This window comes from Bison bison, unplaced genomic scaffold, assembly GCF_000754665.1.
Source record: "Bison bison bison isolate TAMUID 2011002044 unplaced genomic scaffold, Bison_UMD1.0 scf7180017864492, whole genome shotgun sequence".
In the NCBI taxonomy this organism is placed as follows: Eukaryota; Metazoa; Chordata; class Mammalia; order Artiodactyla; family Bovidae; genus Bison; species Bison bison.
In genome coordinates this window covers 7,974,158-7,986,272 of record NW_011495051.1, presented here as the reverse complement: position 1 = coordinate 7,986,272, position 12,115 = coordinate 7,974,158, and the positions used below count along the sequence as shown (strand labels likewise).

Sequence of the window (12,115 nt, the reverse complement as noted above, 5' to 3'; positions counted from 1 at the left end):
GATTCTTTACTGCTGAGCCACCAGGGAAGTTGGATTATTTTATTAGCTCTATGAAAACGGGCCCGTGTCATGCTTGCTCCTCATTGTGTCTGAATACTTCATGTCGAGCACAGAGCAGCCATTCAAGAGCTATTTGTTGGAAGCATCAAAGATTGAGGGTTTGAAAAATCTGATTGAGTACTTTCCAAAAATAATCGTATCTTGAAGCCACAAACCTAACACACTCCGAACCATCGTCACTTCCTTCTGTAACAGCAGATTCCTCCAAGAACCCCTCCACTTGGCTTCTTAAGCTTCAAAACCACCCAGGAGCATCCCTGATTATTCAGCCATCCTATCTAAGCAGTCTATTCACCTGTAGACTCTACTCTAGTCCCGTAGCCACCTGCCTGATCCACAACACCAGCCTGTCACCTGGCTACTGTGCCAGCTGTTTAACCTTTCCCAGTGTACCTCTATCCCCGGCCATTTCCAACTTAGCTTCCAGAGCTATCAAGTGCAAATTTAATCATTCTGTCACTCAACACAGTTGTTAATATTGCTTCAGCATCTGGTTTACCTGGAGAGTAACCAATGAACCTGGTTTACTGGGACTAAATGGTTCCCAGGATGCCAGCCTTTCAGCATTCAAACTGGAAAAGTCCCAGGCAAACTAGGATATGTTGGTCACCCTACTCGCCCACTAGGCTGTAATTTCCATGAGGGCAGGGGTCTTTTGGGGCTTGTTCACTGTCAGTACCAATGCCTGGCAGAGTAAGGCATAAAATCAAGTTGTTTTTTGCAGAGATAGAAAGTGAACATAAATACTCACCTTCAGAAGTATCACCTCACACTGATCAGAATGGCCATCACCAAAAAACCTACAAATAATGAATGCTGGAGAGAGCGTGGAGAAAAGGGAACCCTCTTGCACTGTTGGTGGGAATGTAAATTGATAGAGCCACTATGGAGAACAGTGTGGAGATTCCTTTAAAAACTAGGAATAAAACCACCGTATGACCCAACAATCTCACTGCTGGGCATATACCTTGAGAAAACCGTAAGTGAAAAAGACACGTGTCCCAGTGTTCACTGCAGCACTGTTTACAGTAGCCAGGACATGGAAGCAATCTACGTGTTCATCAACAGATCAATGGATAAAAAAGTTTGGTACACATACACAATAGAATATTACTCAGCCATGAAAAGGAACACATTTGAGTCAGTTCTAGTGAGGTGGATGAACCTAAAGCACGTTATACAAAGTGAAGCTACGTCAGAAAAACAACCGTCATATATTAACACATATATATGGCATCTAGAAAAATGGTACTGATGAAACCATTTGCAGAGCAGGAATAGAGATGCAGACGTAGAGAAGAGACTTTGGCCAGCAAGGGGAAGGAGAGGGTGGGATGAATTGAGAGAATAGCATTAAAACATACACACTACCATATATAAAACAGGTAAAGCTAATGGGAAAAGTTGCTGTATAATTCAGGGAGCTCAAAGCGGTACTCTGTGACAACCTAAAGTGGGGTGGGGGAGAGGTTCAAGGAGGGGACTTGTGTACTTATGGCTGCCTGATTCATGTTGTTGTGTGGCAGATGCCAACACAATAGTGTAAAGCAATTATTCTCCAATTATATTTTTAAAAAATACTCACCTTTGTTGGTGTAGCAGCTCACATAGGGTCTAGTGCCAAGTAGGCGTCCAGGTACTGTTTTTTTTCAGATAGGAAACTGTTTACCTGACTTCTAAACTGCACCCAAACTGCCTTACTGAATCAGGTTGACTTGACATCAAGACTACAGCTCTAATGCCTTTGAAAGGAAACAGCACTCTGGGGTAGGTTGTGGGGCTTCTGGCAACCACATTACATGTAAATCCCTATTCTAGATTAGATTGTTGTTTCTGGCTATGCACACTGATCCCACAGGACCTACTTACATATCTACTTATTTATTTACTTGGGCTTCCCTGATGGCTCAAGTGGTAAAGAATCTGCCTGCAATACAGGAGACACAGAAGACATGGGTTCAATCCCTGGGTCAGGAAGATACCCTGGAGAAGAAAATGGCAACCCACTCTAGTATTCTTGTCTGCAAAATCCCATGGACAAGAGAGCCTGGTGGGCTACATATGCCACCATAAGGTCGCAGAGCCAGCCATGACTAAGCACACGTGTGCGATTATTTGCTTACTTATTTTGGCCGAGTTGCATAGCATGTGGGATATTAGTTCCCCGACTAGAGATTGAACCTTGAACCTGTGTCCCCTGCAGTGGAAGTGCAGAGTGAGTCTTAACCACTGGACCTCCAGGGAAGGGCTGCCATGGGACTTCTGTAACATCCCCTTGGACAAACACAGGTGGAGCAAGTTGTGGCTGAGAGGGACTGCTTTGGGGTACCACACAGGTCAAGTCTGCACCCCACCACTTGGGCAGGTCACTTCTCTGAACCTCTTCTTCTCATCTGTAGAGTTCGGGGACTTCCCTGGTGGTCCAGTGTCTGAGACTCCATGCTCCTAATGCGGGGGACCCCAGGTTGGATCCCTGGTCAGGGATCTAAATCCCACATGCCACAATTAAGAGTTCACATGCACAACTAAAACATCCCACATGCCTCAACAAAGATCAAAGATTTTCCACAACCAAGATCCGACATGGCGAAATGCATAAAGGTTTTCAAAAAACAACTCAGGCTTGCCCTTCTTAGCTCATAGCACCATTGAGGATCAAATAACGTGTAGAAATACATTGCAAATGCCAAGACTATCTAGATATGTTTCCAATTTCTAGTTTTCCCCATCCACTCAATGCAACCAACATTTTTTTTTTGGCCTCACCACATGGCTTGCAGACTCTTAGTTCCTGGACCTGGGATGGAGGCTGGGCCCCAGCAGTGAAAGCCCTGAGTCCTTAACCACTGGACTGCCAGGGAATTCCCAGATTTATTTTCTTGTTCCATAAAAATCTTAGGACAAGGACCAGAGAAGTGGGCAACCAGAGACAGCAACTAAGACCGCCTTTGGGTGGCCTGAGTAAAGCCACAGAGGTGGGAGGTAGGATGTTTTTGCTGGCAGGGAAAGAATCAAATGTTCCCTCGCTAAGCTGTTTGGAAGAATCTGTGAAATCCCCAACAGTTGAGACCATTCTTTTCTCCACTCCCCCAGCACGAATAGAGTTGACAGGCAGAAGAAAAGATCCAGGCCACATAATCCCGTCACACAGGCTGTTCAGAAGGAGCCAAGCTATTGAGCCCTTTGCCTAAGAAAACTCCTAAGAACCCCTTTGTCTTTTGAATACCCAGGCACCTAAATAAAACAAAAGCCTCGGTCGGTGTTACTGAAGTGCATAAATATGACCTGATGGACTTTCACTGAATTGGAAGGCATGTTGGGGATAGTTATTGTTATTGTTTGGACACTCAATTGCGACTCCACGGACTGTAGCCTGCCAGGCTTCTCTGTCCATGGAATTTTCCAGGCAAGAATACTGCAGTGGGTTGCCATTTCCTTCTCCAGGGGATCCTCCCGACCCAGGGATAGAACCCAAGTCTCCTGCATGGCAGGCAGCTTCTTTACCACAGAGCCTTTACCAGAGAAGCCTATATTGGGGATCTTCTGCCTTAATATAAACTGTGAAAATATAATAATATAATATATACTGTGAAAATATAAACTGCGCCTGTGTGCAATTAATCTCGGGGAGCCCTAGGAGAGGTGTCAAGGAGTTGGGTCATTATCTCCAAAGCAGTTGAAAGTGATAGACAAAGCTGAGCCCTGTGTGGCTTGCTCATGGGGAGAAAGATGCCCTACATATCAAAATTCAGCGGGGCCGAGATAACAAACTGGTTTCAAACCCAAGCCTTAAATCAAAAGACTTGAGTGCATGTCAGGAGAAGCGTCCATTCTGTCCCCACAGGTTTGAGATCTCTGGCTGAGAGCCCAGTTGGAAGACGCTAGTTAGTTTGTTCTTTATTTTCATCTGAAAGTTACAGGGCTATTTATCAACAAAATGACTGTCCGGGCAGCAAAATCCAGTGGTTTCTATGTACAGGCCCATTCCTGGGGTCCACACCTCTGGAGGGGCCTCCTCCCCCAAGGCCTCAGTGGGCTTCTTCCCAGGCCTTTAGGAAATAAGCACAAAGACGCAGGGGATGAAAACCAGCCTGTCCCCGGCACCTGCTTTCATCCCACAGGGAGGTGGCGGCTGCCTGTGGGGGAGCCAGGCCTAGTCTTGGGGTAGCGGGTGTGGGGGGCCTCTCTCTGGGGAGCCCATCCTTCCCGTGCCCACCTCCTGGGCAGGCTCTCGTTGGACATTCCTGGGACTGCTCTGGCAGGCTCACGAGTTCCCACTCTAGCCTTCTTTTCTTTCACGTCGTGATTGGAACACCGTGGTGTCCCAGCCTCCCATTCTGGAGGCCACGAATTGCGCTGTGGAGCCTCTTCTTTTGTCCCTGTTTTTTTTTTTTTTTTTTTTTTCCCCCCCCCCGCTCAGGAAACAGAAGCGGCTCAACAGGTACAGTTCTGCTGGTCAATCTGCTTCCGGCAGGGTTCCATGGTGACAGCCACGCCCACCCCACTCCGGCCAGAGGTCATTCGGGTCACCTCGCTCCAGGTGTCCGTGTCTGGGTCATAACACTCCACGCTGTCCAAGAATGTGTGACCGTCGTAGCCCCCTGCAGGGAGGGCAGGAGGGATGGTCGGTCACTACTCCAAGGGGGTGGGGGTTGGGGGGGTAGGAAGGAAGGAAGCATGTGAAACCCTCCTACTGAAAGGGGCTAGGTGGGCTTCTCCGCCCAGGCCTCACCAAGAACGTAGATCCTTCCCTGGTGAACGGTAATTCCCAGGGCGCTTCGCCGATGCTTCATGGGGGCTACGAACGTCCACGTTTCTGTCTCCACGTCGTAGCGCTCTACGCTGTTGAGCTGGTCCTGACCATCGTAGCCCCCCGCGGCATAGATACAGCTGTGCAGGACGCAGACTCCTAAACCGGACGACACAGAGAGGGTGACTCCAGGGCCTGGCCTTGGGGGACCCAGCCATCACCTTCTTGGGGGGACACCCTCCCCTCTCCCGTCACCGTCTTCCTTCCTCCCCTCTCCTGAGGGGCCCTGTAGAGACAAAGCCAAGAGCAAGGAGCATGAGCTCTATAAGCATCACTCCCAGGGTGGGGAGGGTGCTCCTCCTTGCTCCCCTCCCCGCAGCCCCCTCCCACCTGCTCCGCTTCGGATGGTGTTCATGGGTGTGATCATCCGCCACTCGTTTCTCTCTGGGTAGTAACACTCGGCTGAGTTGAGGCGGTTTGTCCCGTCGAAGCCCCCGACCGCGTAGAGCAGACGGTTGAGGACAGCCACTCCCACCCCGATCCTTCGTGTCAGCATCGGGGCCACCAAGTGCCACTCGTCCCCCTCCGGCTCATACCTGCCACAACAGAGTAGCAATGACAACAGCAGCCCCAGCCGGCCTGAGACACTGACCCCCACTGATATTCCACTGTGTTTTTTTTTTCTTTTTAATTAAAAAAATAATTTTATTTGGCTATGCTGGGCATTCCTGGCTGCACAGGCTTTTCTCTAGTTGCGGTGCGCAGCTTCTCACTGCAGTGGCTTCTCTAGTTGTGGAGCATGGGCTCTAGAGCAGGTGGGCTTCAGTAGTTTCTGCTCCAGGGCTCCTACAGCACTGGCTGAATAGTTATGACGCACTGGCTTATAGTTGCTCTGAGGTATGTGGGATCTTCCTAGACTAGGGATAGAACCCATGTCTCCTGCATTGGCAGGTGGATTTTTTACCACTGCAACACCTGGGAAGCCCCTTACTTGAACTCTTCAATTCTCACAAGGATTCCCTACAATGCAAGTTATCAGTAGGTCCGTTTTCTAGACAAGGAAACTGAGGGTCATGGTCCCCATCTGCTCAAGGTCGCCTGCACCTCTGCTGGACTCAAATGGCTCCATCGGACCACTGCCTAAGCTAAGTGTTGTGTGAATGCAGGAGACATAGGAGACACCAGTTCAGTTCCTGGCTCAGGAAGATCCTCTGGAGGAGGAAATGGCAACCCACTCCAGTATTCTTGCCCAGGAAGATTCCCTGGAGGAGGAAATGGCAACCCACTCCAGTATTCTTGCCCAGGAAATCCCATGGACAGAGGAGCCTGGTGGGCTATATAGTCCATGGGGTCACAGAGTCAGACATACTGAGTGAGCACGCACGCAAACACAGGGTCACCATGCACAGCTGTACTGTACACAGACTGTGTACTGCACAGGGCACCACGTCTAAGGGGGCACCTTCCACGTTAACAGACCTCATTTGTGTGTTTCTTACAACCATTTGTGGATAGATGGCAGATAAATTAGCATATTAACATTCCAACAGTTTCAAACTGATGGAACTTTTTCCAAATCTGCTAATAGTCGTTGTATGGGTATGTGATGGCCCTGTAAACAGTTCCCAGGCCAAGACACATCATCCAGGGTCATGACCATACATCCCCCAGGAGTTTAGCTTCACCTTGAGGCTTCCACTCCCTGAAGGCAAGGCACAGAGAAAAGCACTCAACAATTGAGGGAAGACGTCCCTGGAGGTGCAGTGGATAAGAATCCACCTACCAAGGCAGGGGACATGGGTTCGAGCCCTGTGTCTTCAATCAGGAAGATTCATGTGCCGTGGAGCAACTAAGCCTGTGCCACAACTGCTGAGCCCGCGTGCTGCAACTACCGAAGCTGGTGGGCTTAGAGCTTGTGCTCCACGAGAGAAGGCACTGCAATAAGAAGCCTGTGCACCACAACGAAAAGTAGCCCTGGCTCGCAGCAACTGGAGAAAGCCTGCCTGCAGCAACGAAGACCCAGCACAGACAAAAATAAATAAACAAATATCTTAAAAGAAAGACAGGAGGAACCCTCAGATCCCAATGGTGAGGGACGTGTTAGCAGCAGAAGCCCCAGATCCCACGCCTCCTGCACCACTCACCTCTCCACACTGTTGTGGTGGATACAGCCATGGGAGCCGCCAACAGCATAGATATGCCCGTCGATGACGCCCACCCCAATTCGGTTGCGGGGTACGCTCATGGAGGCGCAGGGCGACCACTGGTTGGTCATGGGGTTGTAGCAGTCCAGGGCGCTGGAGTCGGTGTTACCATCAGGCGAGTTGTTGCGGCCGCCCACAGCGTACAGCAGCCCACCCACCACACAGCCTGCCAGGCCGCTCCGGGGCACCTGCAGGTCCGCCAGCCGGAGCCAGGTGCCATCGCTGGGGTTGTAAGCCTCCAGGTAGCTGAGCGACTGGCGGAAGTAGCCACCGGCCGTGTAGATAAGGCGGCCCACCTTGGGCGCCCGGCAGGGCATCACCTGCGTGGGCTTGTGCAGGGTGAGCTCCTGGAAGATCTTCACCAGGTAGTCCTTGCAGCGGGAGTCCGACTGCAGGATCTCACACTTTTGCAGCTGCATCTGCAGGAAGTGGGGCGTGAGCGAGTGGCAGCGCACAGCCCGCAGCAGCGCCTGCACGTAGAAGCGCCGCTGCTCGCAGTCATACTTGACCCAGTTGATGCAGGCGTGGAAGACCTCGGACTCGCAACGCACATTCAGGTCATCCCGGCTGATGAGGGTCGCCAGCTGGCAGTGGGACAGGTTGAAGAACTCCTCTTGCTTGGCCACCTGCAGAGGGCGACAGTGTCATGGGCTGACTTACAGGTCTGTCTCCACTCCCACCTCCCAGCCCCTCGCCAAGCCCCTGCTAGGACCTTGGACAAGACACTCAATCTGCCTCTGCTAATCTCAGCTTCCTCAGGTGTGAAATAGGCATTCGAGGGACTTTCCTGGTGGTCCAGTGATTAAGAATCTACCTGCCAATGCAGGGGACACAGGTTTGATCCCTAGACTGGGAAGATACCACATGCCTTGGGGCAACTAAGCCCATGTGCCATAATCTTGAGCTCTTGCTCTAGAGCCAGTGCTCCACAACAAGAGAAGCCACTGCACTGAGGAGCCTGCACAGCACAGTCAGAGGAGAGGCCCTGCTCACTGCAACTAAGGAAAGCCTGGGAACAGCAACGAAGCCCCAGCACAGCCATAAAGAAATAAAAATTTAAGGAAGAAAAGAAACAGGCACTTGAATAGTAGTAAAGTGTGTGAGAATTCAATGAGTTAACACTACATGCCAGGCATATAGCAGGTAAGTACATAAATGGGAAAAAGAAATGTCACCTCTTAGATTTTGTATCATTTTGTATCTTAAGTGTAAGAATGTTACCCTTTTCTTTTTTTAATGAAATTTTTTTTTCAAGAGCAGACTGACTTCAAAGCAAATAGCAACAGAATATGTTAGAAGGAAAAAAAAATTCAGGCTTGAAGAAAGCAGCCTGAGTTGCAGTGTTGGCCCACTACCTTCTAATTGTACCACCTTGGGCAAAAACCTAACACACTCCGTGCCTTGGTTTTCTTCCTCTATAAAAGGGGGATTATGCTATGCTATGCTAAGTCACTTCAGTCGTGTCTGACTCTGTGTGACCCCATAGACGGCAGCCCACCAGGCTCCCCCGTCCCTGGGATTCTCCAGGCAAGAGCACTGGAGTGGGTTGCCATTTCCTTCTCCAATGCATGAAAGTGAAAAGTGAAAGTGAAGTCGCTCAGTCGTGTCCGACTTCCAGCGACCCCATGGACTGCAGCCTACCAGGCTCCTCCGTCCATGGGATTTTCCAGGCAAGAATACTGGAGTGGGGTGCCATTGCCTTCTCCAAAAAGGGGGGGATTATATTAGTTGCTAATTCATAGCAGGGTTATTGCTAAGGTAAATATTTCTTGTCCGGCACTGGTCTATATAAATAATTTCAGTCACCCCACATCAGGGGGATCCAAGCTTCCTGTTACTCCAAGCCAAGGCAACCCCCTGACACCAGTGTTGTGCAGGTCAGTGGGACAACCCTGCTCTTGGGCCACCATCCTGGAAGCCGTAAGTTCTAAGACTAACGTCAGAGCTTCTTGGGGCATTTGGTCAACCCCCAAGATGGTAGAGAATGAGAGGCATGGAGACCAAGACTAGTGTCCACCTAGCTAGCCCCAGCCACAGGAGGATGATTTTAAAAATTTCCAGGAAGGGGGAGTTCCTTGGTGGTCCAGTGGTTGGGACTCAGCGCTTTCACTGCCAGGGCCAGGGTTCAATCCCTGGTCGGGGAACTAAGATCCTGCAAGCTATGTGGTGTGGCAAAAAAAAATTCCAGGAAGGCATTCCAAAGCATACCTCCTAGGATAGCTGGGAAGACTCAGAGATTTAAAGGCTGGAAATCACTTAGAACAGAGGCTGGCCCACACCAAGTATTCAACAAGCACTCATTTTCTCTACTCACAACTTCCTCCACTTAAAAATGAAAATGAAACAAAGATTAGTGTGAGCACAATACTCTGTGGACTAAAGAAAACACTGGCAGTTGACAGCATGTCACGGGTGTTCAATAAATATTTACTGACTGCCTGGAATGTCAGGCCCTGCTCAGGGCAGCCTATGGTGGAACTGCTGTCATAGTCACTGCCCTCTGTCCCCACCTTTGACCCAAGGGAGCCCAAAGACCCATGAAGGTCTCAGTTTCTTCAGCTGTTTCCCAGATTTGTCACAGATATGTAGACTGGGAGCTCAACCCTATTTTTCTTCATCTCCTTGCCTTGACCCTTCACCTCTCAAGGGGAGACGGTGATGACCCACCTGTCTGTTTCCCGGTCCTCCCAAGGCTGCTCTGAAGCCCTGGTGCCACGTCCCCACCCCTCACTCACCTCCCCAAAGTGCATGTAGATGTATTCCCGGGCACGCTGGTGCAGCTCCGTACAGCCAATCTGCTCGGCAAAGTTGGCGATGCCGATGGCGTTGCTGGGATCCAGCTGCTGCACCAGGAAGTCGCTGCAGGCGCGGACCACGCTGTCGATCTGGTACATGACAGCACCGTTCATGACATGGAGCACACACTTCTCCCCCATGGAAATGGACGCGGTGTAGGCAAACTCAATGAGCCGCTCCATGACCTTTGGGTGGATGCCCTCAATGGACACCACCTCCATGCCCTGCTCCCGCAGACCGTTGGTGAACATGGCCTTGAAGACGGGGCTGGACGACGCCAGCACCACCTTGTGGGCCATGAACTGGGCGGCAGGTGCGTCCTGGTACTTGACCTGCAGCGTCACGTCGCATAGCTGCTGGCTGAGCCGCAGTTCGTTCATGATGCCAAAGGCCTGCTTCGTGTGGTCCTCCAGGGTGTAGCTGAAGGTGCGGTTGCCATGCTGGGAGGGCGTCACCTCGGCCTTGCACTCGGTGGAGGCGTACATCGCCGTGTCCCCTGCCCCCTCAGGGCGCTGTGATCTCAGGGGCAGGAATTGGGTATGGGCCCCGGCCCCGCTAGGCCTGGGTTCCGGCTGCATGGGGTTCCAGGTGACAAGGGATAACACCACCACTGGTACTCAGGGGCCTGGAGGGGGAGAGCACAGGGCTGGGCACGGGGCTGGGGGCTAGGCCTTCTTTTCTAAGATAAAGTGACTCCGAGACCAGTTTTCCTTCCAAGCCCGGGGAAAGCAGTGTTCATTTGCGCTCCCTAACTGACCCATGGCCCCACCAGTCCAAGGGCCCACCTTAAATGGTAGGTCACATGGTGCCCCTCCCCTGCTCAGAATCCCATCATTCTCTGTGGCATGAAGAATAAAACCAAACTCTTCAATGGCCTGCAAAGCCCTTCATAGTCAGCTCCCGTCCACCTGTTCCCTTTGCCCATTCTGTTCCAGCTCTCCGGGGCCCACCCCTTCTCACAGCATGTCCAACTCATTCCTTCATTCACCCCATCAACATTTCTCGGGCATGTCCAGGCACTGTTCTAGGCACCAGAGACACAGCAAGGAGCCAGACAGACATGCAATGAGCCCCCCTGGAGCCAACACCGGGGAAAAAAGGACTATAAGTGAAATAAGCAAGATTTGGGGTCATGAAGAAAATGACAACAGCATTGTGACAGTGTGCCGTGCAGGTGTTTATTTAAAATCAGGTAGTCCAGGCCTGTCTTGGAGCTGGGACTAGAAGGATGAACTTATGAAGGGGGCAGGTAGGGTGGTGGGTGGGTGGTTGTTAGCTTTCCAGGCAGAGGGAACAGTGATTGCAAAGACTCAGAGGCAGAATGAGAGCTGACCTGGAGAATCAGGGAAGAGTGTGATGAGAGGGAAAGACTAGTGAAGGGAGGGTGTCTGTGAACCCTGTGGAGTCTGGAGGGTCAGGGCGTGAGCTGGGTTTGAAAAAGTCAAGCAAAGAGAAGGCAGGGGATCTACAAGAGGTTCTTCTTATTGTTCCCTGGGCTCCACTCAGAGTCACCTCCTCTCTGTTTTATTTCCATCACACCACTTGTCAGGAATGGAAATTAGCTCCTTTGCTTGCTTGCTGATGGATGAAGGGTCTCTCTGGCCCTGAGCCCCAGGATTCAGAGGGCAGGTAGCCCTGTGTAGGTCAGGGTCCTGCCCACCCTCTCCTGTGCCTCCCCTGCAGTCCGCCTGGGGCCTGGCACTATGCAGGGGTCAGTAAGCTGCGGCTGGCTGACTGCCCACTCCACTGTGCCTGCCAGAGCACCCTCCTCTTCCACCGTGCCCTGGACACTGCTTGGCCGCCTCTCCCCAGCCGAGGCCCGGGCCTGCCTCTTGGTCTTTAGCCAAACGGTCAACGGTGCCCCCTGGGCACCGGACACTTCTCCCCCACCCCCCCGCCAAGAAGCGGTAAGTGGAGGGGGGGCGGGGGGCACTGCGCATGTCCCGCCGGCGCAGCCAAGGCCTAGAGAAGGGAGGAAGTGACCCCGCCGCGGCCTTTCCATCGTAAGCCCCGGGGCGCAGACCAAGGTCCCCCCCCGCCACAAACGCCCCGGGATCCCCGGGCTTCCGTCCGAGCGACGCTTCCTGGGCCTCTCGCTCCAGGAATCACCCGCCGGTCGCGCCGTCCAACAAAAGGTCCGGACTCGAGCCGCGCCCTCCTGGCCCTCCGCAGAGCCGCGGGAAACCCCGAGGCGACCGGGCCCCGCATCGCCCAGTGCTCCGGCCCCCGGACATGGTCGCAGAGCACTCTAGACCCTCGGTGCCCTCAGCCCGGGCGCGGGCCACTTCACTCACCCAGCCATGGC

At 52.1% G+C, this 12,115-nt stretch overlaps 1 protein-coding gene across 3 annotated transcripts in view; it reads right to left on the bottom strand.

Annotated features, from left to right (window-relative positions):
- Positions 1 to 3,926: 3,926 nt before the first annotated feature.
- The window catches only part of KEAP1 (kelch-like ECH-associated protein 1), a 10,484-nt gene continuing 2,295 nt past the window's right edge, over positions 3,927 to 12,115 (bottom strand). Inside the window, exons 1-6 of one of the 3 annotated variants that reach the window (XM_010828362.1) lie at positions 12,105 to 12,115; positions 9,750 to 10,435; positions 6,955 to 7,640; positions 5,201 to 5,406; positions 4,793 to 4,969; positions 3,927 to 4,661 (exon numbers count right to left, since the gene is read on the bottom strand). In XM_010828362.1, the coding sequence (XP_010826664.1) occupies positions 4,495 to 4,661; positions 4,793 to 4,969; positions 5,201 to 5,406; positions 6,955 to 7,640; positions 9,750 to 10,388 (1,875 nt within the window). In that variant the 5' untranslated portion in view covers positions 10,389 to 10,435; positions 12,105 to 12,115 and the 3' untranslated portion in view covers positions 3,927 to 4,494. The remainder of the gene's footprint in view (positions 4,662 to 4,792; positions 4,970 to 5,200; positions 5,407 to 6,954; positions 7,641 to 9,749; positions 10,436 to 12,104) is intronic. The other 2 variants (XM_010828364.1, XM_010828363.1) reach the window with 2 other exon arrangements.